The sequence below is a fragment of the Geotrypetes seraphini genome, chromosome 3, assembly GCF_902459505.1.
Source record: "Geotrypetes seraphini chromosome 3, aGeoSer1.1, whole genome shotgun sequence".
Taxonomy (NCBI): Eukaryota; Metazoa; Chordata; class Amphibia; order Gymnophiona; family Dermophiidae; genus Geotrypetes; species Geotrypetes seraphini.
This window is the reverse complement of record NC_047086.1, coordinates 139,937,256-139,965,101: the sequence shown is the minus strand read 5'-3', so window position 1 is coordinate 139,965,101 and position 27,846 is coordinate 139,937,256. Positions and strand designations below refer to the sequence as shown.

The 27,846-nt window shown below is 42.5% G+C and overlaps 1 protein-coding gene across 7 annotated transcripts in view; it reads left to right on the top strand.

Annotated features, from left to right (window-relative positions):
• Nucleotides 1-27,846, top strand: part of LOC117358256 (cGMP-dependent protein kinase 2-like) — a 98,329-nt gene that overhangs the window by 40,177 nt on the left and 30,306 nt on the right. For all 7 annotated transcript variants that reach the window (XM_033939958.1, XM_033939964.1, XM_033939963.1 and 4 more), the window contains 8 exons: nucleotides 157-262; nucleotides 2,466-2,529; nucleotides 4,303-4,380; nucleotides 6,416-6,504; nucleotides 10,712-10,777; nucleotides 19,894-19,941; nucleotides 25,769-25,813; nucleotides 26,145-26,283. In XM_033939958.1, coding sequence (XP_033795849.1) covers nucleotides 157-262; nucleotides 2,466-2,529; nucleotides 4,303-4,380; nucleotides 6,416-6,504; nucleotides 10,712-10,777; nucleotides 19,894-19,941; nucleotides 25,769-25,813; nucleotides 26,145-26,283 — 635 coding nt within the window. The remainder of the gene's footprint in view (nucleotides 1-156; nucleotides 263-2,465; nucleotides 2,530-4,302; nucleotides 4,381-6,415; nucleotides 6,505-10,711; nucleotides 10,778-19,893; nucleotides 19,942-25,768; nucleotides 25,814-26,144; nucleotides 26,284-27,846) is intronic.

The following is a 27,846-nucleotide window of genomic DNA, read 5'->3' as shown; positions in this document are numbered from 1 at the left end:
CTGCCTTATAGAATAGGCTTCTACCATGTGGTATCATGGTGCTTTAAATGGAGGCACCATTTATAGAATTCCCTTCAAAGTGTTTGGAGCAGGAAGTGTTTTATCCCATGAATTTTCTTAACAAATAAACCAGGTCTGGTCTCCCTCTCTTATTAGCCACCACTGATGTGAAGCTCTGGGAGATTGATCGTCAAACTTATCGAACCATCGTAACCCAGAAACATAAGCAGAGACGTCAAGCAATCTTGGGCTTCCTCAAAGAGTGAGTGTAACAAGGGACCACCTATTTTAAAAAAAAAAAAATCCAAGACTTGAACATGAAAATCAGCACATACTCTGGTCAGTCACTTTTTTTTTTTTTTTGCAAAGATAGGGTGCAGTATCTCTGAGTGTTGAGTAGAGCTATGTCATATCACTTACTGATCACAGTATGAGAACAAAGTGCATCAGTGATGCAGCATAGTTCTGATAGACTCTGGTGCAAGGAGTGAGGTGGTGATACTGTATTTGGCTGCTCCTTCCCACTGTTCCATAACCTGATACTGTATCTCTTGAGACTTTGGGCCCCTCCACAGGCTCCACTGTAATCTGCAAAGTAGAAATTTAGATTTGAGAAGGCTTCAGCTATGGGTAACATTTCTACTTCTATGTCTCATAATGCCATCTAACATAATCAAACCCAAAAGAATCTCGTTTGTGAAATTGCCCGATGGATAAGTAGAAAAAAAGAAAAAGAAAAAAACAGACGCAGCCCCCTTTTCAAGAAAAAAGCTTTCAAAAAATTAGTTTAGTGAATCGTTGATCACCCCTGAAGAAGCGATGAAACAGAGCACTTTGTCGGGTGTTATTGGGACCGCGTCTAATATTCATCTAAGAAAAATTTATAACACTGCCATTTTCTAGGTGTTGTTTTAACTGGCTTTTGATTATTTTTGAAAAGAAGCATTATGAATTATTTTATTACAAAAGTAACACTTGTACACGTGGAGGGGCATTTTCAAAACATACTTCTAAGTCAAATCTGGATGTATGGTTCTAGACAGCCAAACACATTACAAAGCAACAGGGGATTGTACCTTATCAAGGCAGATACTCAAAGAAAACAGAGAAGGTGACCTGGTGGTACTCAATATCTTTATTCTATTAAGACTCCACAAGTACGTGCTTTGGCCCAAAGGACTGCCTCAGGAGTCTGTAAAATGATTTTTAAACAATCTATTACAATTATAAAACAATAACAATGATATTTATAAACAAGAGATGAAACTCAGATTGTTCCATTTCACTTTAGATCAGGGGTGTCAAAGTCCCTCCTCGAGGGCCGCAATCCAGTCGGGTTTTCAGGATTTCCCCAATGAATATGCATGAGATCTATTTGCGTGCACTGCTTTCATTGTATGCTGATGGATCTCATGCATATTCATTGGGGAAATCCTGAAAGCCTGACTGGATTGCGGCCCACGAGGAGGGACTTTGACATCCCTGCTGTAGATGGTAAAAACAAAAACAACTAATGTCAGCAGTAAGAAAATGTCTATTTTCAAATGGCAAACCACCATATGTCTAGAAAAGGACTCACCGGAGACTCCTTTTTGCTGGAATTTCTTCTTGTTTTGATATTTTTTCCATGTGTGACCGGATGTATGAAGATGCCCTTGAAATAACTCTTGCGAAACAGGGCCGCTGTCGGGCTGGGAGGATTGAAGAAGCTGAAAAGTTGAGGAGTGTTCTCTTGAAACCGGTCTGGATTTGAATTTCAAAACTTCCCAGTGCATTGCCATTTTTTTGTTATGTTTTTATATGCTTTTTGAGTGGCGTTTCTTTAGACACCTATGATTTTTTGTTAAATCCCCTGAACAGGACTGTTGGACTGAATTCGTTGGAACTAAGGGCTCCTTTTACTAAGGTGCGCTAGCGTTTTTAGCGCGCCCTAACCATGCGCTAAATGAAAAATACTAATGCAAGCTCTATGGAGGCATTAGCGTTTAGCGCGTGCAATATTGTAGCATGCGCTAAAACCGCTAGCGTACCTTAGTAAAAGGAGCCCTAAGTGTTCTGAGGTCTCTTTTTTTCCACATTTTCTTTGGACATATTGTTGAGTTTGTTTGTAGTGGCTACCCTTTCTTTACAGCTGTATGATGTTTTCTATACATATTATTGATTGCTAATGCAGGGGTCTTTTAATTAAGGCGCGCTAACCGATTTAGCGCACGCTAAAGATTAGCGTGTGCTAAATGCTAAGGCATCCATTATATTCTATGGGCGCCTTAGCATTTAACGTGCGCTAAATCTGTTAGCGCGCCTTAATAAAAGGACCCCTTATAGAATTCAAGTTCTTTGGGCCATAGTTTGCTGTAATGTTAATTGGTTTAGTATTTCACTAGTAGAATTTAACTCACTACTCTTGCATCAGTATCCTTTCTTGTTATTCTTTTCTCCTTTCCATTTTCTCACTCTTCTTTCAGAGCTCATACACTGAATGGCCTATCAGATACCCAGCTATCTAGGATCATTGATTCCATGGAGGAGGTATGAAATGTGATTTACTCATTGATGCATGCTGTATACATTATTGCTTTCTCCTTATTTAGGAGATAGTGGTATTTTGATCTCTGGCATCATATCATACTTTATTTTTCTTAAGAACATAGGATAATTAATCAATAATATATGGATTAGAGATATGTTAAAATGAAAAAATAACCCAGACAGAAACTGACCTATTTTGGACATGTGATGAGGGTGAATACACTAGAAAAGGAGATGCTAATTGGAATGGTCAGCGGTAAAGGAAGCAGGGGAGACCAAAGGCCATTTGGCTGCATACCATCAAGAATGACATGGGAATGAACACCACGCAATTGAAAGAAGCCGTAGGTAACAGGAACGCATGGCGAGGACTAGCCTACAGAGTAAAGGTTGGACACAACTGAATAGATAGATAGTAGTATATCAGTGGTCTCAAAGTCAAATCCTTTGCAGGGCCACATTTTGGATTTGTAGGTACTTGGAGGGCCTCAGAAAAAATAGTTAATGTCTTATTAAAGAAATGACAATTTTGCATGAGGTAAAACTCTTTATAGTTTATAAATCTTTCCTTTTGGCTAAGTCTTAATAATAATATTATAATTTATAGCTACAGAGACATATGATCAAGAAACTGTTTTATTTTACTTTTGTGATTATGATAAACATACCGAGGGCCTCAAAATAGTACCTGGCGGGCCGCGAGTTTGAGACCACTGTAATATATGGATTGGAGATCTGTTAAAATGAAATAACACTTGTGAAGCAAACTCAATGATTCTTTAGCGGGTACCTGAAGATTGGAGGCTAGCCAATGTAATGCCAATTTTTAACTTGGGATTTAGGGGTGATTCAGGAAATTATGTACTGGTAAGCTTGATGTCAGCACCAGGTAAAATGATATAAAGTATTATAAGGTATAAAATTACAGAACACATAAACAAACATGGTTTAATAGGACAGAGTCAACATGGATCCAGCCAAGGGACATCTTGCCTCAGCGATATGCTACATTTCTCTGAAGGTGTGAATAAACATGTGGATAAGGATGAGCCGGTTGACATAGTGTATCTAGATTTTCAGAAAACTTATGACAAGCGAGACTCCTGAGAAAATTAAAAAGCCATTAGATAAGAGGCAATATTATGTTGTGGATTAGGAACTGGTTGTTTAACTGAAGAAAGAAGGTAGGGTTAAATGGCCATTTTTCTCAATGTAAGAGGGTGAATACTGGAGTGCCGAAGGGATCTTGCTTCTAAAAATCAGTTTATTGTTCCAGAGACACCAGTATACATACAAAGACCTGACTCAGGCTAAGTTGCTGAGTTTGACTGTGGCGCACGGTAATCTTTTGCTCAAGTAATGTTTTAATCTGGCTGGTGATGCTGTTTTTGAACACCACCTGGTTTTGCTAATCCTTTGATGTAGTCCTTGCGTGAGCAAACTATGACCTGTGTTGGGTCTTTGTATGTGTACTGTGTCTCTGGAACAATAGACTCATTTTTGGTTACTTCCCTTCAGCTGATCTCCTGTTTTGATCACCAATTAAAAAAAAAAAAAAGAACCCATTGAATGTTCTACTCTTTTTATTGTACCAATATGAGTGAGGTAATAAGTCACTGAGTTAAAACAAAACAGCAGAAATGTGCAGATCATAATGCTGGATTTTTCTACCATTTCTAATTTAGGCTATGACCTATGAGATTTACAGTTTTAAATAATGAAATATCTCTTTCTTGGAAAAGCATTAACTAGGTTGTTCTCTGTCCAATACAGTGCAAGTTTCATCCAGGGGATATAATAGTCCAAGAAGGAGATGAGGGGAAATCATTTTTCATTATCCTGAAAGGAGAGGTGGGTATCTGTTCAGCAGTGTCCAGAGAGACACATATCAAACTCAGACTAGACTTCTGTAATTTACCTGCCATTTCTAACAAAGTAGAAATCAATTGCAAACCTAAAGACCCCTCAGTTGTGGGGGAACAGATCAAATGCTGATACTTAACTCATGCTCACCCACCAAAAAAAATGCGTGGACTCAGAAGAAAGGGTGTGAATGCTCTCATAAAAAGAATGTAAACATGAGTCAGGGAAATGTTCAGTAAGGGCTCCTTGTACTAAACCATGGCCAGTAAGGTAAATGCTCTGACAAATTTAATTTATGTGTAATACGTAGTCCCTTATATTTTATGTATAAAAATATAAGTAACATAGTAGATGACGGCAGGTAAAGACCTGTTTTGATCCATCCAGTCTGCCCAACCTTACCCTCTCTTTAAATTACTGATTTAATTTAAAATTTCCTTCTTAGCTATTTCTGGGTCAGAACCCAAAGCTCTGCCCGGTACTGTGCTTAGGTTCCATCTACTGAATTCTCCATCAAAGCTCATTCCAGCCCATCTAAACCTTCCCAACTGTCAAAGCCCTCCCCAGCCAATCCTCAACCAAACAGCCATATATGGATACAGACCATGCATGTCTGCCCAGTACTGGCCTTAGTTCTTTAACATATACCATTATTTTCTGATTCGAGATCCTCTGTGTTCATCCTATGCTTTTTTAAAATTTGTCACTGTGTTCCTCTCCATCACCTCTCTTGGGAGCACATTCTAGGCATCAACCACCCTCTCCGTAAAGAAGAATTTCCTAACATTACTCCTGAGTCTACCACCCCTCAACCTCAAATCATGTCCTCTGGGTCAGACTAATGGTCCATCAAGCCCAGTAGCCTGTCCTCACAGTGGCCAATCCAGGTTACTAGTATCTGGCAAAAGCCCAAAGATTAGTAACATTCCATGCTACCGATCCAGGGTAAGCAGTGGCTTCCCCATGTCTTCTCAATAACAGACTATGGACTTTTCTTCCAGGAAATTTTCCAAACCTTTCTTAAAACCAACTATGCTATCTACACTGACGCGCACTCAATTCCTATGAGTGTCGGAGCATTTACCTCAATGGCCCACGGTAAGAAGCTCTACTACAGTTTAGTTAAAACCTGTGTAAATAAATTGGTCTCCCAGTTTAATTAACTATATTAATGAAACTGCTGTTATTTTTTGCACTCATTCATGCTCATTATGTTATCGACAATCTCTTGGCAACAATCTGGCCGGTAATGCTATATTCAATACTTAATAGGATCCAGCATTCAAAATTTGTTTGCTGTATCTCATTGTATTTTCAGACAAAAACACCACTATATAATCGACTGATTGTTGTACTATGAAGAACTGGAATATATAATTTTGTAATTGAATTTGTGTTGTAGTACTGTGCACATTTTGACTTCTTATGTTGTTATGAGAATATAGTACTATCAACTGGGAGATTGATGATGGTATAAGGAGCATGAAAGAGTGCCAAAAATAACAATAGATTCATTAAACCAGGAGTCCAATTTACGTACTGAACAGCTCCCTGGCTTACTTTCACTTTATTTCCATCAGAGCCTTCAGTTTCTTTCTCCTGAGTCCACACTACTTTTGGGTGAGCTTGAGCTAAGTATCTTTAACAAAGTAACATGCAGTATCACTTCTTTAACTCTCAATCTTCTTGAACTGTTTATGTCCCAATCTAACTATGGCCCTTGTCCTCCACTGTGCGTTAGCCATCCTCATGACTCAGTAATTCTTCACCTGAAACCATTTCATCCCTTGCAAGTAAAGAGTGATCAAATAATTTCACAGTGATAGAATCCTAATATGTTAATGAATGTAATGAAAAAACATTTACTTGTGAAAAGGTATCCTCTTTTGTAACAAGTCATATCCTGGATAATTGGCTCATGACTTCTACCTGTTCTAACTTTGGTCAGATTAACGAGTCAGTGCTGTTGAAACAGGCCATTGCTGAACAAGGTTTCTGTAATGCCCTCTCTATCTTACTTCAGGTTCAAGTTACCAAAGAGGTAAATGGGAGTCAAGAACAAATCCGAATCATGAGAGCTGGAGAACACTTTGGAGAACTTGCTCTCATACGGTAAGCTCTGATAGGCAATGGCAAGTTGGTGACAAAGACGTGCCCTGTCTCTGGCAAGCACACTGTGCACAGAGAGATGGATATAGCGTTATCCAGATTCTGGATTTTCCCAGACATGTCCTCCTTTTCAAAGCCCAACACTTTGTCCAGGTTTTGAAAAGTTTCCCATCAAAATTGCATCGGGAAGGGGCAACTTATGGTTGGTAAAGTTCTGAATATCAACTTAACCAGCTTAATCAACTTAACTGTGCCGCATAAACTGGATATTCAGTGCTGAAACTTGGACGTGGCCTGTTATTGAATATCTGGAAAATGCTAACTGCCACTGACTGAATATTTATACTTTAAAATTTTAAAAACAGAACAATAAAAAATGTAATTGTTTGGGCTAGATTCTATAAATGACACCTAAGTATGCCTATATTCTAGGCACCGTTCTGCATGGTTGTCAATCAACCACTAGGCGTCGCTTGTAGAATCATGTGTAGCAGAGCCTAAGTAGACTTAGGTGTTACTAGGTGCCGTTACATAAGGCTAGGTTTTACTGGGCCGAATTTGCTGACATCTAACTCAGACACCTAGTGACACCTAAGTCAACCACACCTATTCTCTGTCCCTTAACCACGTCTACTTTTTAGGTAGGCATTGTTAGGCTTTGGAGATAGGCTCTTGAGATAGGCGAGACTAGGCGCCACTCTGAGTTCCGTGTAGAACTCTTAATTATTTAATTAAAATGCATCAATTAACTTCAATGGCTTGATCAATTACCACATATTACATCATATGAGTTGTACACAGATTTTAGTTAGGTGTTACTAGAAGTCTGTGATCAGGGCACCTAGTGATGCTTAACGTAGATACTGTTTATAGAATCTGGCCCTTTATACTTCTACTGGAAACCAATGAAGTTTATAAATCATTCTTGATGCTATATTTTGTATCAATTGAAATCTATTGTACTGTTTTATATTTAAATTCAAATACAGAATACTATTGTAATCTATCTGACTTAAAATAATCTAGATTCTCTAACATTGAATGCTGACCCTTTGCAGGAAAGTTTTCAATGCAAGACATGACCCTCTAAAATTAGCCCAGTCTGGGCATAAGTGAAAGAGATGCAGTCTGCTATCCAGTTGGATAAAATGCATTTACCAATGCTTCCCCCAAACTGATTGGGTCAAAAGAAACAAAAAGCTAGGTGGGTGTCTATGGGCTTTATAGTCCTCTACGGATAGAATGCTAAGGCTTACTTGCAGTCCAAGAACTGAAGTGTTTTTTCGCCAGGGTAGACATGAGGTTTTAGAAAAAATGATGGACAAGCAATTAACCAATTAAGATGGAATTTCAATACCACCTTAGGAAGGAACATAGATGTGTGGAGAACTGCTCTATTATGATGAAACTGCATAAGGTGGATCAGTTACTAGGGCCTGATACTCACTGACTGTGCGAACTGAAGTGACCTCCACCAAAATAAGATCTTCCAGGTCAGATACTTCAAATGACAGGAATCAATTGCTGAAAAGGGGGAAATTATCAATGTGGACTACCCTTAAGAAGTGTTATTTTGCCACAAGTTTTAGCACAGGGTCTCATCTAATGCAATGGGACTCAGTGCTAAAATAGATGGATGGATATCAATTTGTCTGTGCAAAAATACAGTGGTGCCTCGCATAACGGACGCCTCGCACAGCGAACGCTGCGCACAACGAACTTTATGTCTTGATTCGTACAACGAACTTCGTTTCACACAACGAAGTCGCCCGAGCTGCATCCTTAACTGCCCTCTCTCCGCCTGGCTCCCTCTTGCCCCCCCCCGACTCCCCGACACGATCGGGGCAAGAGGGAGCCCAAGCCCTCTTGCCCCCCCGACTCCCCGACACGATCGGGGCAAGAGGGAGCTCAAGCCCTCTTGCCCCCCCGACTCCCCGACACGATCGGGGCAAGAGGGAGCCCAAGCCCTCTTGCCCCCCCGACTCCCCGACACGATCGGGGCAAGAGGGAGCCCAAGCCCTCTTGCCCCCCCGACTCCCCGACACGATCGGGGCAAGAGGGAGCTCAAGCCCTCTTGCCCCCCCGACTCCCCGACACGATCGGGGCAAGAGGGAGCCCAAGCCCTCTTGCCCCCCCGACTCCCCGACACGATCGGGCCAGGAGGGAGCCCAAGTCCTCCTGGCCACGGCGACCCCCTAACCCCACCCTGCACTACATTACGGGCAGGAGGGATCCCAGGCCCTCCTGCCCTCGACGCAAACCCCCCCTCCCCCCAACGACCGCCCCCCCCAAGAACCTCCGACCGCCCCCCAGCCGACCCGCGACCCCCCTGGCCGACCCCCACGACACCCCCAACCCCCTTCCCCGTACCTTTCTGTAGTTGGCCGGACAGACGGGAGCCAAACCCGCCTGTCCGGCAGGCAGCCAACGACGGAATGAGGCCGGATTGGCCCATCCGTCCCAAAGCTCCGCCTACTGGTGGGGCCTAAGGCGCCTGGGCCAATCAGAATAGGCCCGGGAGCCTTAGGTCCCTCCTGGGGGCGGGGCCTGAGGCACATGGGCCCAACCCGACCATGTGCCTCAGGCCCTGCCCCCAGGAGGGACCTAAGGCTCCCGGGCCTATTCTGATTGGCCCAGGCGCCTTAGGCCCCACCAGTAGGCGGAGCTTTGGGACGGATGGGCCAATCCGGCCTCATTCCGTCGTTGGCTGCCTGCCGGACAGGCGGGTTTGGCTCCCGTCTGTCCGGCCAACTACAGAAAGGTACGGGGAAGGGGGTTGGGGGTGTCGTGGGGGTCGGCCAGGGGGGTCGCGGGTCGGCTGGGGGGGCGGTCGGAGGTTCTTGGGGGGGGCGGTCGTTGGGGGGAGGGGGGGTTTGCGTCGAGGGCAGGAGGGCCTGGGATCCCTCCTGCCCGTAATGTAGTGCAGGGTGGGGTTAGGGGGTCGCCGTGGCCAGGAGGACTTGGGCTCCCTCCTGGCCCGATATTGTCGGGGAGTTGGGGAATCGGCGGGGCAAGAGGGCTTGGGCTCCCTCTTGCCCCGATCGTGTCGGGGAGTCGGGGGGGCAAGAGGGCTTGGGCTCCCTCTTGCCCCGATCGTGTCGGGGAGTCGGGGGGGCAAGAGGGCTTGGGCTCCCTCTTGCCCCGATCGTGTCGGGGAGGCGGGGGGCAAGAGGGCTTGGGCTCCCTCTTGCCCCGATCGTGTCGGGGAGTCGGGGGGGGGGGCAAGAGAGCTTGGGCTCCCTCTTGCCCCGATCGTGTCGGGGGGTCGGGGGGGGCAAGAGGGCTTGGGCTCCCTCTTGCCCCGATCGTGTCGGGGAGTCGGGGGGCAAGAGGGCTTGGGCTCCCTCTTGCCCCGATCGTGTCGGGGAGTCGGGGGGCAAGAGGGCTTGAGCTCCCTCTTGCCCCGATCGTGTCGGGGAGTCGGGGGGGCAAGAGGGCTTGAGCTCCCTCTTGCCCCGATCGTGTCGGGGGTGCCAGGGACCACACGGAGTCACCCACCGTACCACCCGATTCGGGTAAGCGCAGGTATCGGTGGGTGGCTTATTTGCGGGGGGGTGCCTTATTTTACATTTTTTTCTAAAAAGGGGGGGCTGTCTTATTTGATGGCCCTGCCTTATCATCGGGGAAACACGGTAGAAAAAAAAAAATGAACAGTTAAGTCCCAGTTTTTGCCGCTGAGATTCTGCCCTCTCTCACTGTAAAATTAGACTCTACTTAGTCTGTCTTTAAATTTAAAAAATGTGTGTTGTTTTAAAAAACAATTATGTTTTTAGATGTATCTAAATAAAAATAATAACCAAAAATGTATCTTTTTTTATGTCATCTTAGCATATTTTATGCTGCAGAACGAATTATTTTTTTTTACATGTATTCTTATGGGAAAACGCGTTTCACATAACGAACGTTTCGCATAACAAACTTGCTCCTGGAACCAATTAAGTTCGTTGTGTGAGGCACCACTGTATATGTATTTGGTGGCCCATAATTAAAAAAAAACAAACAAACCCCAAAGCAATGGTTAATAAATGATGAGATGGAATTATGTGTTACACTAGCATTATTATAACAGAACAGAGACAAAACAGGAACATGCATTTTTTAACCTCTATTGATAAACTGAGCGAAATGTGCAAAGAGTGCACCTATAGGAAGGGTTTGGATATTTATTTAATTTGTATCTCTTCTTCCTTTTTCATATTTTCTGCTACAGCAACAGCTGCAGAACAGCTACCTGCAGAGCTCTCAGAGATGTGACCTGTATCACCATGAGTAAAGAGTGAGTCCAAAATTATCTCCTGCTTCATGTCTAAAATGGACAACTGATGTAGTTCTCTAACTCTTGTCTGCATTACTGAGACCATTGTAAATGGATTAAGAGACAAAGAAAAGATCAGATATCATCCTAGGTCCAACTGGTGCTTACAAATGGTTTCCAACCTACTATATTATTCAAATTTGACTATTATAGTATTCCAGCTCCTATACTAGTTTCTCTTTCCTCTCTAGCTTCTTCAGAGTGCTTCAGAATAGGCTAGTTATTCTCAGGTTACACCTTTCTTGGTTTTCTTTCAATGTGGCACGGTGGTTGGAGCTACAGCCTCAGCACCCTGGGGTTGAGGGTTCAAACCCCACGCTGCTCCATGTGACCCTGGGCAAGTCACTCAGTCCTCCATAGCCCCAGGTACGTTACCTTAACTCCCCTCTTCGGAACTTGAGCTCTCTCCAAGTTTTCCGCAAGCATCTGAAAACCTGGCTTTTCTCAAAAATGTAAGTATCCCTCCAAATTAGGAATCAAGGAAACTCTTTTATCTTGGCATCCCAAGTCCTCTAAATTTTCTTCACACTTCTACCTCTAACCCTCTGTTGTAGTTCCTTCCTATTTCTTCTACTGTAAACCGCGCCGAGCTCTACGAACGTGGAGATGATGCGGTATACAAACCTAAGGATTAGATTAGATAGATTGTGAGCCCACCGAGGCAGAGAGGGAAAATGCTTGAGTAACTGACTGTAAAACTGCTTAGATAACCTTGATAGACAGTATATAAACACCTAATAAACTTGAAACTACCCAAAAATTTATTTTCTCCTTTAAATGGATTCATAGTTTGGCCCTTTCTGAGCTTTTTGTTCTTAGTTACTATTTGATTGTTCGTCTTTCCCTTCACACTCATTCCGACATGCTTTTCAATATCCCTTTGTCTTTCTTGCACCCCATCTTGTGAAAAATCTCCCATTTGAAATTAAAAATGAAGCTGGAAAAGTAGTCAGAAGATAACAGAAATTGAATTTTTAAAAAAAGCTCATATGGTGACATAGGGAACAATTTTTTTCTTAGGTATGTTAGTAACAGGGGAGGAATATGTAGAGGCTGATGAGGAAAAGCCAAATTGCTTAACAAATATCGACCGGTGATGTCATATGCATGTGCATGATGTCATCATTTTGACATCTGCGCATGCTCAAAGGCCCTGAGCTCGGGGACCTTCCAAAACCTGGACAAACTGCTGGGTTTTGGAAATCCCTCTATCACCGGGGGAGCAGAGAGGAGAAGAGGTACCAGCGCCTGTGCTGGTAGTGACAGGTTCCTGTCTGACCTTGGCACACCCGGAATCTCGTCGTGGCATACTATTGTGTCGCATCAAACAGTTTGCAATTCAATGATTTAATGGAACAGAGGCAGATCTTGTTTCATTAATTTGATTGATTTCTTTGAAGGTGTGAATAAACATGTGGATAAAGGTGAGCTGGTTGATGTAGTGTATCTAGATGTTCAGAAAGATTTTGACAGAATTTCTCATGAGACACTCCTGAGAAAAGATAGTAGGCAGTGTACAGTTGTGGTTTAGAAACTGGTTATTGGATAGAAAACAGAGGGTAGGGTTAAATGGCCATTTTTCTCAATGGAAGAGGTAAATAGTGGTGTGCTGCAGTGATCTGTACTGGGACGGGTACTATTTAACTTATTTATAAATGATCTGGAAATTGGGAACTACAAGTGAGGTGATTAAATTTGCAGATGACACTAAACTGTTCAAAGTTGTTAAAATGCATGCAGATTGTGAAAAATTGCAGATAAACCTTAGGAAATTGGAAGACTGGGCGTCCAAATGGAAGATGAAGTTTAATATGGACAAATGCAAAGTGATGCACTTTGGGAAGAAAAATCCGAATCATAGTTACCAGATGCTAGGGTCCACCTTGGGGGTCAGCATCCAAGAAAAAGATCTGGGTGTCATTGTAGACAATGCGCTGAAACCTTCCACCCAATGTGTGGTGGTGGCCAAAAAAGAAAACAAGGTGCTAGGAATTATTAAAAAAGGGATGGTTAACAAGACTAAAAATTTTACAATGCCTCTATATCACTCCATGTTGTGACCTCACCTTGAATATTACATTCGATTCTAGTTGCCTTATCTCAAAAAAGATATAGTAGAACAAGAAAAGCTCAAAGAAGAGCGACCAAGATGATAACTCCTTGTCTAAAGAGGTTAGGGATCTTCTGCTTGGAAATGAGACAGCTGAGGGGAGATGTGATTGAAGTCTACAAAATCCTGGGTGGAGTAGAACGGGTACAAAGACTAGGGGACACTCAATGAAGTTACAGGAAATACTTTTAAAACCAATAGGAGCAAATACTTAGAGAACAGTTAAGCTCTGGAACACATTGCCAAAAGTTGTGGTAAGAGCGGTAGACATAGCTGGTTTTAAGAAAAGTTTGAAAAATTTCCTTGGGGAAAAGTTCATAGTCTGTTATTGAGACACTCATGGAGGAAAATACCACTTGCCCTGGATTGGTAGCATGGAATGTTGTTACTATTTGGGTTTTTCCAGGCAATAGTAACATGGATTGGCCACTGTGAAAATGGGATACTGGATAGATGGACCAGTGGCCTGACCCAGAAAGGCTATTCTTATGTTTTTATGTTCTTATGTTGTATGGTGCTCTCTGGTAGACTGAAGTTAGGCAGTTAGTCTGAAAACAGGATCAATCTTCTACTTTCCACTGTATATTATTTGATTTGAAAAGTGTATTAGTGATTGTAGCGGCCCCACATTAGATAATCCATAGTCATTCAGAAGCAATTCTTTCTTAGAAAGGTAGGTGTAGTATTTGGTGTTTCTATTGCCCCCAGTGGATTCCTGAATGATATCATTTGTTCATAAATCCCTGACATAATCAGAGCAGACTAGGCATATGCCCAAAATAATGAAGGAGCTATTTTGGGCATACTTTGTTAAACATTTATGGAGACTAATGAGAAGCTGAACAGTGTTACAGACACTGAACTGGGCAAAGGTTATACAGAATATTTTCTTTCTGTCTGCAGTGCATAGTGCAACAGAGACAATATTCCTTATAAGTCATATGTACTGAATTAAAGCACAGAGTAAATATTGCTTTTGATTGTTGTGATTAATATGTCAGGAACATTACAAAAAAATCTTGCTTTTATCTAGCTATTGAATATATCACTGCCATCCTCAGGAAAGGTGATATAAAAACATTGTATTATCTTGTGTTTATTCACTTATGTTGTTGAAACCAAACAAAGGCACCTATATCCAGGGCTGCCTGGAAAATAGGAGAGTGGCAGGCTTATTCCTTATGAAACAGACCGTTTGCTTCATTCTGATTTGCTGGTTAATGTCAGTGCAGCTCATAGCAGTTATGGGACTCTACACATTATATTCTGAAGCCAACTAAAGGGGAAGTAACTTACTCGTATCAGGTGTTTTTTGAGGACAGTAGGACAAGCATTCTCACTTGTGGGTGACTTTGCTGATGGATCCTTGGTTGGATGCGGCCCAGCGTTCTGTTACTTTAAGAAGTCTTTGTCAGGCCCCCACCTCGCATGTGTGAGTGTCTTCCCATCTGCTCGAGTCACTTGGAACCTGCTGTTGGTTAAAAAAGCATAGAGAATACAAGTCCTAGGGGAGTTGGGAGGGTGTGTTGGAATACTTGTCCTGCTGTCCTCACAGAACACCTGCTACAAGTGTACATGTTTGCTTTCTCTGAAAACAAGCGGGACATAGATTCTCACATGTCGGAATCCCTAATAGCAGGTTCACAAAAAAACAAACAAACCCTGTAAATAAGGTTGGCAAGGTCAACTAGAACCAATAACATTAACAACAAAAACAGTCCTGTTGTGAAGGTGCATCCTGAAACAGAAAAAAATGGGCCTAGGAGAGTGGAGTTGGATTCTAGAGGCCAAATTCTACAGTATTGTATGACTAAATTGATTGTCATGTCAGCAGTGGCGAGCGAGGGATATTGGTGCCCAGGGTGGTGGCGCCTAGCATTGCCACACCATGCGACACCCCCCATTCTTCCCTATCACTTGAGTGCCCCCCACTCTTCCCCATTGCTTGAGTGTCCCCTGCCCCAAGTAACTCTTGAAAAGTTCACCAACGTGAGCAGCATCTACCACCTGCTGCTCGCACTAGCCTTGTCTCCCTTCTGACATCAAGTCCTGGTCCTGTGAGACCAGGAATTGATGTCAGAAGGGAATCGAGGCTAGTGAGAGCAGCAAGTGGAAGATGCTGCTCATGCCGGCAAACATTTAGAGAAGTATGCGAGGAGGCAGAGAAGAGGAGAGGCACTGGTGCTTCCAATGATGACGGTGCCCGGGACCCAGTGTAGCAGTGAGATGTGAATATTTGGACTGAAGTCCAAATTGCAGTTTTACAAATCTCTTCAATGGATGCTGACATGAAATGGGCTACCAATGCTGCCATGGCTATGACATTGTGAGCAATGACATGACCCTCTAGAGTCAGCCCAGCCTGGGCATAAGTGAAAGAGATGCAGTCTGCTATCCAATTGGTTAAAATGCATTTACTAATGGTTTCCCCCAAACTGTTTGGGTCAAAAGTAACAAAGAGCTGGGTGGATGGGGCCGGATAACCTACACCCCAGAGTGCTCAGGGAGTTAAGGGAAGTCCTGGCAGAACCATTATCTGTTCTTTTCAATCTTTCCCTAAGCACAGGAAGGGTCCCCTTAGACTGGAAAACAGCCAACGTAATCCCACTCCACAAAAAGGGCTGTAGGACAGAGACAGCAAACTACAGACCAGTGAATCTCACGTCTATAGTGTGTAAACTCATGGAAACACTGATCAAACAGAATATTGACACAATCCTAGACAAAGAAAAACTGCGTGATCCACACCAATACGGGTTCACCCGGGGTAGATCCTGCCAATCTAATCTGATTAGCTTTTTTGACTGGGTTACCAGACAACTGGACGCCGGAGAGTCACTGGACGTGGTATACTTGGACTTCAGTAAAGCATTTGATAGCGTCCCTCATCGAAGATTACTGAACAAGCTGAAATCGATGGGATTAGGAGACATTCTAACTACATGGGTTGGGGATTGGCTGAGCGGTAGACTTCAGAAGGTGGTGGTAAACGGTACCCCATCCAAAGCATTGGACGTGATCAGTGGAGTGCCGCAGGGATCGGTCCTGGGTCCGATTCTATTCAATTTATTCATAAGAGATATGACTAAAGGACTTAGAGGAAGGGTATCACTGTTCGCCGACGATGCCAAACTTTGTAACATAGTAGGCAGTGGCTTATCACCTGATAATATGACACACGACCTACTGCTGCTGGAACAATGGTCAAAAACTTGGCAGCTAGGCTTCAATGCTAAAAAATGCAAGATAATGCACTTGGGCAGGAGAAACCCACGGAGAACTTATGTACTAAATGGTGAGACCTTGGTTAGAACTACGGCGGAACGCGATCTAGGAGTAATCATTAGCGAGGATATGAAGGTTGCCAATCAAGTGGAGAAGGCTTCCTCCAGGGCAAGACAAATGATGGGGTGTATCCGTAGAGGTTTCGTCAGCAGGAGACCTGAGGTTATGATGCCGTTGTACAGAGCCATGGTGAGGCCTCACTTGGAGTACTGTGTTCAGTTTTGGAGCCCACACTACTGAAAGGACGTGCTGAGGATCGAGTCGGTTCAGCGAACGGCCACCAGGATGGTCATGGGGCTCAAGGATCTCACGTATGAAGAAAGACTAAAGAAGTTGCGGCTGTACTCACTTGAGGAAAGAAGAGAACGGGGAGATATGATTGAAACGTATAAGTACATCACGGGACGCATCGAGTCAGAAGATGATATCTTCTGGCTCATGGGACCCTCAACCATCAGAGGGCATCCGCTGAAAATCAGGGGAGGGAAGTTTCATGGCGATCCCAGGAAGTACTTCTTCACCGAAAGAGTGGTGGATCATTGGAACAGACTCCCACCCCAGGTGATAAAGGCCAGTAGCGTAACGGATTTTAAGAAAAAATGGGATACTCACGTGGGATCTTTAAGGGAGTAAATTCAGGGGGGGGGATACTTGGAATGGGCAGACTTGGTGGGCTATAGCCCTTTTCTGCCGCTTTTTCTATGTTTCTATGTTTCTATGATGTCTATGGGCTTTAGTCCCTGCCAGATAGATTACTAAGGTCTGAAGTGTTTTATCGCCAGGATGGATATGAGATATGGATATGAGTAATTAACCAATTAAGATGGAACTTAAACACCACCTTAGGAAGGAGAACTACTCTCCTTATATGATGAAACTGTGTAAGGTGGATCTGCTTCTAGGACCTGATGCTCACTTGATGCGACCTGATGTGAGCTGAAGTGACCTATACCAAAAATAAGACCTTCCAGGTCAGATACTTCAGATGACAGAAATGAATGGCTGAAAAGGATCTTTTGGAGGAACAAAAAAGTCATGGAGAGTCGATGTCCAAGATGGAAGCTTTATTCAAACAAGCTTTCATCTTGGACATCGACTCTCCACGACTATTTTGTTCCTTTGATTTTTCCTTCTGTGGAGGGACCAAGGTCAATTTTCTTGTTCTGAAAAGGATCTTTCATCATCTAGGTGAGGATAATGTTGAGGTCCCATGACAGGGTTGGAGGTTTAATGGGGCCTTTGTCAATAGCAAACATTTCATGAATCAGACAACTAGATGCTGTACAGAGATGAAAATGATAGGTGGCTGTTACAATTAGGGGAACCCTAACATAATTGGTTTTCAGACCAGACTCAGAAAGGTATAGAAGGTACTCATGAAATTTTTGTATAGGACAAAACAGTGGATCTAGGGCCTTGTCCTCACACCAGATGGCAAACCTCTTCCATTTAAAGAATGATACTTCTTGGTGGAATTTTTCCTGGAAGCCATCAGAATTCTGGAGACAGCCTCAGGCAGTTTCTGGCAAATTTATATAGTCCGCCTAAAGTTAAAGCTTCCCCCCCCCCATTGGCTCCACACTATATTAGGAGATATGGTGTTATAGAGCACCCATCTTAGTTTTTCCACCCAGGACACATTCAGTCCTAGCTATACAATGTTTACTACTACTACTACTACTTCTATCCTACTACTACTACTACCCATTCAGTCATGTCCGACCTCTGGATACTCTGTAGGTCAGTCCTGTTTTCCATGGCTTCTTTCAATTGCTTGATGTACATTCCTGTGTCATTCTTGACATTATCCAGCCAACAGGCCTTTGATCTCCCCTGCTTCCTTTTACCATTGACCATTCCAAGTAGCACCTCTTTTTCTAGTGAATTTGCACTCATCACATGTCCAAAATAGGTCATTTTCTGTCTGGTAATCTTGCCTTCTAGGGCAACTCTGGGTTTATATGATCAAGAACATCTTTGTCCTAGCTGTCCAAAGGATTCATAGAAGTCTTCTCCAGCACCACAGCTCGAAGACATCATTTTTCTTCTATCTGCATTCATGAGTGTCCATGTCTCAAAGCTGTATGTTGCGATTGGGAACACAATGGCAGTGATCTGTCTTTGATGATGACTGAGACGTCCTTGTTCTTCTATAATTGGTCCATGCTCACAATGACTGAATGCCCCAGAGCTAATCAACACTTAATCGCTGCTGTCAAACAACTATTACACTGGACCCTAAAACACCAATACACCTACCACATGTACAACAGAATTGGAAAAACACAGATAGATCGTACAAACATATCAAAGGATCACAAAATTAGAAATAGAAAGAAACAGAAATAGGAAAACATAAAATGAACTGGGAATCCCAAGTCAAACTCACGCAACATTGGAGAAATAAAAACCAGAAATGCATATTTCCTCTTATTATGAACAAAATACAAAGCCATCTATTCCATAACTTCATAAATTCAGAATAAAACACTGAGTCCCGGATTCTCTAAATGGTGCCATTGTCGGCCCCCTAAGATGTTCCACTGCTCTGTTGGCATGTCTGGGTGGCCAGTCCATTAAAATGCTGGCCCCTCCCATGTCATAATGGGCTTGTTCTGGACATTTTGCATTTGGACGTTTTAATTTTCAAAAATGGGCAAAATAGATAGACATCCTAACGGCCAGAACTTCTAGATGAGTCATTTTGAAAAAAAAAAATAAAAAATAAGAGACATATTGTGTATTGAAAATGGTCATTTTTCCAACCCAACTTTTGGACATCCTTGCAGAAATATCCAAAAGTCAGTCTTAGACCTTCTATCGAAAATGCCCTTCCACATGTGGTGAGTTTTCCTCTGTTATTTCAATACCAGATTCCTAGTATATATACTGTATATATTATAACCAATACTGAAGATTATAGATAGGGCAGGATTAATTCGTCGAGGGCCCCTAGGCATACAAGTCCACTGGGTTCCCCTGCCCCGCCCTACCCCACCATGCACCCAGGCGGAAACAGGAAGCTGCATCAGAGGGAAGCTTTGGGCAAGCAGCACTGCTTGCACAGTTACAGTTCCCGTTGCCTTTCTTACCTGCGTTGCTTGCTTGTCTTACTTTCCATCGATGGGGGGTGGGCCGTGTTGCCAATCGGGGTGGGGCCCGCATTGCCGATCGGGGGGGGGCCCGCGTTGCCGATCGATGCTGGAGGGGCCCATCGCCGTTTGGAAAAAACAATGTTGATGCCCTCCTTCATCGGGGCCCCCTGACCATTTTGGGCCCTAGGCACATGCCTACTTGGCCTATTGGTTAATCCTGCCCTGACTATAGATTCTGTTTATGATAAACTCTCTTTAGAATTATAACCAGATATCCCTGATGTTTTCCATGGATGTCAAGCTCGGTCCTGATTTTTTTAATGTTATTCTGGTACAGTATGTTTTGGTACTTGTATGCCAGTTTTAGCTTCTAAAACTCATGTTTATCATAGGAAACCCTTGTTGATACTTGCAAGGACGCGAAAGATTAGCAGGCAATTTGTATGCCAACTAATGATGAGATACAAGAGAGGAGCAGAACCTGCACCTGCCCGAACAGCAAGTCACGCAACCTTGAATTTTGAACCAAACGCTTCCTTTTGCCCTTAGCATAGACCATTAATAATTGATATTTCTCTTTATTTTAGAGATTTTGAAGAAACCGTGCCACTTGATACTGTGGAGCTACCCAAGGTGTAAGTTCACCATTTCTAACAATTTTGGATCCAGTTTTCAAAATTATTTCTTGCCCTGTAGGGGAAGTTGAGTTTACTGCAGACATATCTGCTGTCAGTAAGTGGATGCTATTTTCTAGAAGACAACCCTTCCCCCTTTTACAAAACTGCGATAGTGGTTTTTAGCAGCCGTTGCGCTGAATGCTCTGCACTGCTCCCGATGCTCATAGAGTTTCAGTACACCGGCCTGTGCTAAAAACCGCTATCGTGGTTTTGTAAAAAGGGGGCGGGGGGGAGTGCAAGAAGTTTTTGCATTTATGTGCAAAACCTAAGGAGTAGTAACTTGTGCGGTAGATGTAGGAGGTGTGGGTAGCATCGGCCCTGCATTTATTAAACAGGGCAGGCACTTACCACATGGAACTGCGTTACATGTATCGGTAGGTACTGTGGGTGCACCCATGCCACCTGCTAATATTGTGGTTCTCAAACATGGTCTCTCTCGTGAATATTCATTGTGGATATCCTGAAAGTCTGACTGGCTGGGGTGCCTCCAGGACCATGTTTGAGAACCTCTGTGCTAATACATATAGCTTAAACATAATATGGGAAAATAAATTCTTCAGTTCTGGATTAAATCATATGTAGCCTCTCAATCCCAGAACGCAACATCTAAATCAAATCTTCACACAATTACTTTTCCTTTTATTATATCCCGCTAGAGTGATTTTGTGCAGTGTTACTTACTAAGTAAACATCGTGGGGGTTTTTTTGGAGAGGAGTGGTATCTACTCGCATCATGGTTTGTGAAGAGAAGTGGAATTATTTAAATCAGATAAATGCACTTAATTTATTTTTCATCCCTAGGGATTGTCTCTCCAAATAATGTGACTATAGCGTGATGATTGAAAGTGGTGCGGTTTTACTTTTTTGAATGTGAAACGAGCACAATAACGCTACACGGTTGCCATTTCTGAGCACTGCTCAAAATCACTCTAGCGGGATATAATAAAAGGAAAAGTAATTGTGTGAAGATTTGATTTAGATGTTGCGTTCTGGGATTGAGAGGCTAATACATATAAAACACAGGTGCCAGAACTCTCCATGTTGTTGTTGTTAGGTGCCATCAACTCGTGCTCGAGTCCTAGTGACTTGATGAATTGCAGATCTAAAAAGAAATCAGTTTTGTGCTAGTCTGGAAAGGTCCTCCAGGGTCATCCCCATGGTTGTTTTCAATGTGTCCAGCCATCTGATTGCAGGTCGCCCTCTTCACCTGGCTCCTTCGATCTTCCCAAATATGCAGCTAAAATTTAATGCTAAGAAATGCAAGGTCATGCATGTGGGCTGCAAAAACCAGAGGGAACGGTACAGTTTAGGGGGTGACTTGGGTGTGATTGTATGTGATGATCTTAAGGTGGCCAAACAGATTGAAAAGGTGACGGCAAAAGCTAGAAAGATGCTAGGTTGCATAGGGAGAGGTATGGCCAGTAGGGAAAAGGAGGTATTGATGCCTCTGTATAAGACTCTGGTGAGACCACATTTAGAATATTGTGACCAATTCTGGAGGCTGTACCTTCATAAAGATATAAAAAGTCAGTCCAGAGGAAGGCTATTAAAATGGTACATGATCTTCATCATAAGGTGTATGGGAACAGACTTAAAGATCTCAATCTGTATACTTTGGAGGAAAGGCAGGAGAGGGGAGATATGATAGAGACGTTTAAATATCTATGTAATATAAATGTGCATGAGTCGAGTCTCTTTCATTTGAAAGGAAACTGCAATGAGAGGGCATAGGATGAAGTTAAGAGGTGACAGGCTCCGGAGTAATCCCACTTTTTACAGAAAGGGTGGTAGATGTGTGGAACAATCTCCCGGAAGAGTTGGTGGAAACAGAGACTGTGTCTGAATTCAAGAGGGTCTGGGGTAGGCACATGGGATCTCTCAGAGAGAAAGAGATAGTGGTTACTGCATATGGGCAGACTAGATGGGCCATTTGGCCTTTATCTACCGTCATGTTTCTATGATGTCCTTCTCCAGTGATCTCTCGCTTCTGATGGTGTGACCAAAATAAGACAGTCGTAACTTCATCATTTGGGCTTTGAGTGATATAGCTGGTTTGATCTCTTCCAGAATTGATTTGTTAGTTCTTCTGGTGGTCCACGGCACGCCTAAATTCCTTCTCCAGCACCAAAGCTCAAATGAATCAATCTTCTTTCTTTCTTGATTCTGTAGTGTCCAGCTTTCGAATCCATAACTGACCACTGAGAAAAAATGAGTGTGTGAACTCTCCATACCATGATTTAAAAAATGAAACATTATGGCTAGGCAATTCTCCCTCTTCCCCAAATCCTTTAAGTGCAGCTGGCTATTGGCAGACATGTTAGCTAGCGTGTGGTAACATCCTACACTTTAGCGGCAAGTGCCAGTCTTGATCCCACCCCTACCTGGGCCCATTACCTGCCTTGATCCCACCCCTACCTGAGCCTGATTTTGTACAGATTAAAGGATTAGCATAAAATTGTACATAAAAATTATGGCCAAAGAATGCAAGTTCCTAGTATTGCTGTGTTTGCATATATTTTCTAACATATGTGTGTACACATGTGAAAAGCCATTTTGTAACGGATCGCCTGCACCACTGATGTGCCCAACTTCAGGTGCCATTTATAGAATCAGGGCCTAAGTGCCAATTCATTAAAGGCATCTATCTACCAAGAAGCTGTTAATACAATATCTAGCATATGTTGGCACTACAGTAATGCCTAAAGTCAGGTGTGTACAGTTACGCCAGATCAATGGCAGTTGTAAATGTTTCATGGTCTGCTTGAAACTTACATAAACAAGGGGCACGTGGTAAGGAGAGGAGCGGAGGGGGAGGTGGAGAGGGGGGTGCTGCACCCTTAGGAATATCGTGCCTGGGGTTGACCACCCCCCTTTCCCCCCCGCTCCTCCCTTACTAAGCTACTGGCCTGCAATAATACACATTCATGATTTTTGCTTTAATATATGAGGGATCTTCAAAAAGTTACCACACTTTTATTTTTTTAAACATTATTTATTAAATATCTCAAGAGCAAATTACATCACATGGTGGGCCGGCTTGCCTGACTAGTCACATGACATTCTTCGACACGCCCTCTTACCACTTCTCACGCCCTATCCACTGCTTGCCCTGGATCGGTAACATGGAATATTGCTACTCTTTGGATTTTGGCCAGGTATTAGTGATTTGGATTGGCCACCACGAGAACGGACTACTGGGCTTGATGGACCATTGGTCTGACCCAGTAAGGCTATTCTTATGTTCTTATGTTCCTGCAAAAATATGAACGTGTGTAAACATTTTGAAGAACCCTCGTAGTTTGTTTTTCTGGTTTGGAGCAGTTTGGTTCATATTCTATAAACAGCGTCTAATTCAGTAGACGCCTAGAAAAGTGGCATCTACCACATGTCAATCAAGGTTAGGCACCATTTGTAGAATCATGCCTAATGGCTCCTAAATCAATGTAAGCTCCGGTATGTTAAGCCAGGGGTTTTTTTGCCTAATATATTGGTGCCTAAAGTAGATGCCTACTGGCGACTAACTCAGTCCATGCCCAAACTCTACCTCTAACCATGCCTATTTACCCTGTAGGCACCTCCGTGTAGATGCCTACCACCAGGCAGTAGGCGCCTATTGGCCAATTAATTATTTTTAAATTGGTTTTTAAAGGTGTTTTCAAATAACAGCGCCAACTAAACCAATTAAAAAGTTTAGTTAGGCACTGCTGATGTAGATGTCTAACTTCAGGCACCATTTATAGACTCGGGGCCTTAGTGCTTGGAGTTTTTCATGGAGAGATTGTGTGAATGATCCCCTAAGGCTTTACAACTACAATCATCTTTTTTTTTTTTTAATTCTTTATTTATATTTTAACTTTTGACATACATATTTGGTCAAAACAAAGAAATATTACAATCCCAGCTTTTCAGTTTAAGATCCGTCAAACAATTCAAAAATACCAAAGAAACATGTACACCAAGAAGCATCCTTTCAAGAAGTTCAAAAATATACAGAAGGAAAAGAAATTTACTGGTTTTGTAAAATTAGTCCACAATATAGGAGGCTGGAGTTATGAATTAACTGAAATATTCCGCCAAGAATTGTATTAAGGAAAATAATGATGTGACCAGGAGGACATTGAATTTAACTTCATTGAGCTAACATTGAAGTAGCAGATCTCATGAAGTAACTACACTTTGCCCTTTGGCTGAAATAAATTTTGACTACTGTTGAGGTTCAAAAAAAATATATCTATTCCCTTGATAGATCATAACACAAAAACACAATATACGTTGCACCCAATTGCAGAGCCCAAGGTCTTAAAATAAGAAACTGTTTTCTTCTCCTTTGGGTAGATTGTGACACGTTTGGATGCATTCTCAAAACTTTTGACATAAAGGGAATATCTTTATATTTAAAAAAAAGCATAAGCATCCATTCTCTGTCTGAATCAATAGCAAATTGTACAAGCAGCGTAGCAGCTGCCAGTGCCTCGCTTAGAAATTTGTTAAATCTAAACTATCAGCAGATAAATTCTGCTGGTTTGGTTTTTGATCCTTAATTCTATTTAGTATGTAGTAAATTTTAGAGAGATGCGGATAGGAGGACTCTGGAACTTTCAAAACTTCAGTCAAATATTTCTTAAACGTATCATGTGCTGATATAAGTGGCAACTTACTACAACCATCTCTTATCCCCGAATCAGCTAGTTTTTACACTCTGCAGCTTGCAAACATACACAATTGCTCGCAAACTTATGTGCTACCAAGAAATTTGTGCTGTACTCATACTCATGGACTGGTAGTGCCAGTTTTGAAACAGATGTGTCTTGATGTGACAAGGAAGAGTCCTTTCTCATACACTAGCTCTCTGGAATGGAATAAATGATCTCTGGTTCTTAAACAGAAGTGAGACATGGACCTTTTAAGAAATTGCTGAAGCACTGCCTGTTCCATCGGATGAAAGCGGTTCTTCGAATCATTGTTGTAATGAACTGAGTCTCAGATAGGCTGCATTTTTTTATGTGCGTGTGTATTCTTTGTTATAAAACTCTATTTTTTGTAATCCGCCTTGATATAAGGTGAACTAGAAATAACAAACTATAAACTATAAAAGTGCCCCCTGCAAATGAATGTTACTTTTTTTGTAAATTAGACGATGTGATTTTGCTAAGAGAAGATATTTCAGCTGCAAGACAATTCTGAATTGCCAAGATTTGGGTCTTGGCTACATATACCAGAGTTGCGTACATCTGGTACCGCTCTATAAATAATTAATAGTAGAAAAAAACTAGATAACCCATCCTGTCACATTCCCAGGGAGCCAGTATGCTAGTTAACAAATAACAGAGGACTTGAGTTAAATTAGTGGTTGGATGTTTTGCAAATACCTGTAGCCTACTTTTTTAGTTTTATGGCTGTTTCTAGCACATAATTACATTACATTACATTACATTACATTAGGGATTTCTATTCCGCCATTACCTTGCGGTTCAAGGCGGATTACAAAAGGTTAATTTAAAGAAAAAACAGAGTTACAATGATTAGCTAGAGAGGTAAGTTGTAGATCTTATAAACATTTAACGGGTTGTTGAGGGTGAGGTGGTTTGTAAAAGAATTAATAGGTGGTCATAGTGGAGGTTCTTTTGTTATTATTAGTGCAGTAATGGGTAGATCAAATGTCAGTGAAAGGCAAGACTACAGATTTCAGAACGGAACCCAAGCTCCTAACACATTTACAACTTCTTTAAGGTTACTATGAATAGTTTGAAAATACTGATAGCTTTCTTTTCATCTTTCCGGAAAGGGATTTGTTGGACATTGAAGCCCTGCACCTGACGGGGAAAAAACGGTAAGAAATCCCTTGTAGTTATCTGTAGATGTTATGCCCTCTGCAGAAGTCCTAAATTGCCTTTCTACCCCAGGATTCCATCTGATCTCACATTTGCATTTTCTCAGCCTCAGGATATTGTCCATCTCTATCCAGGATTCTAACACTAGATTCTGCTCCTTGATCTAAGCTTCTGCCTTTTCTCTCCCTTGTCACAAATTTTGCCCTGCTGTCCTCAAAATCAAATCGCTAATCTCATTATGAAGATTGCCTTTTGTCTTGCTTACTTCTCTGTTTGGGGGGGGGAGGGGTGTCTCTTTTTTCACCTTTGCTCCCTCTGTTGCCTGTATAGCATCTCATTCCCAGACAGACCTAATGTTGCTCCAGTTCCACTGAGACTGCAAGACTTGGTACCAGTTCTGTACAGTGAAGGGAGGTACATGGGACAACCAGTGACTCTTGGAACGGGGGGCTTTGGCAGAGTTGAACTGGTAAGTAAAATATTTTCGTTTTTAAATTACTGTTGTATTTTTGGCAGTTAAACATAGCTCTAATACTTCTATAGCCTGTGTAGCTGTAAGAAAATTTGGCATTAAATTTCTTGTGGCACAGTGGTGATGTAGTGCTAGATGGTGACCCTATAATCATGAAGTGAATCTACTACAAAATGGCTGGTTTTTGTTGGGTGATAACTGGTTATAGAAATACATATTGGTTAATATGCTTTCAGTTGTGATTCTGATTTCTATCTTCTTAGCTATATATGAATAGGGTTACCAGACATCCGGATTTCCCCATTTGAGGACATGTCTGGGGATTTTTGAAACCTGGCACTTTATCCGAGTTTTAACATGCTTCCCAATATAATTGCATCGGGAAGGGGCATCCGCATATGTGCGGGTGCAACGCAGTGATATCACACGCATGTGTGACGTCATTGCATTGTGTTCGCGCATATGTGGATGCTGTCTGGGGGGGCGGTTGAAACAGGGTGGGGTTGAAACAGGGTGGGAAAGAGGCGGAACTGGCCGGCCCTTGGGGCATGGCCATGGGTTTGGATTTTCTCAAAGGAAAAGGACTGCTGAACAATTCTCAGTCTGACCAACATACACAAGAACATTTTATACTGCTAAAAATAGCTAACCCTCCCAATATCTACATTCAATGAACTACATTTTTGACCAACTGAAAGTACATACCATATTTTTCGCACTATATGATGCACCTGACCATAAGACGCACCTAGATTTAGAGGAGGAAAACAAGAAAAAAATATTCTGAACCAATATATTTAATAAAATATATTTAATAAAATATAGCAGAATAATATTTCAACCATGTAAAGTCAACAGTGGTATTAAGAACCATCATCACTGTCATTAACAAATGAGAGACTTTAAGGTTCAAGCACTTTTCTAGTTTTCTGTACCCTGTCCTACCTCCCTGCCCTGTGCCTTGTCCCCCCTCTGGTGGTCTAGTGGTAGGCCGGGTCAGGAGAGATCCGTCCCAGCCGACTAACAATTTCCTCCCCCGATACATTTTTTTCACCTTTTTAAATTTTGGTGGTCCAGCGGTGTATTGGTAGGAGCGAGCTTTCTGTGCTCCTGCCCTGCACTGAGCCCCTCCCTTGCTGGATGGCTGCCTCAGATTTTGCAGCCATCAGCGCACAAGGCAGAAGCAAGCTTTATGTGCTCTAGCCTGGGTCCACGCTGCTCCCTGAATGGCTGCTATTAGTTCTTATGAGTTTTGAGGCAGCCATCCAGCGAGGGAGGGGATCAGCACGGGGTAGGAGCACAGAAAACTCAATCCTGCCAATACACCAATGGACCACCAGGATTAAAAAAGGCAAAAAAAGATATGTTTCCCTGGCAGAAAGCTGGGCGCTCACCTAAATTAGCCGGGCAGAGTGCCTGGCTAAAAGACACTAGGGAGAACACTGCATGTCACAGTCTGTGATGCAATATTCACTCCATAAGACGCACAGACATTTCCACCCAATTTTGGGAAAAAAAGTGTGTCTTATGGAGCAAAAAATATGATACGTATTTTGATCA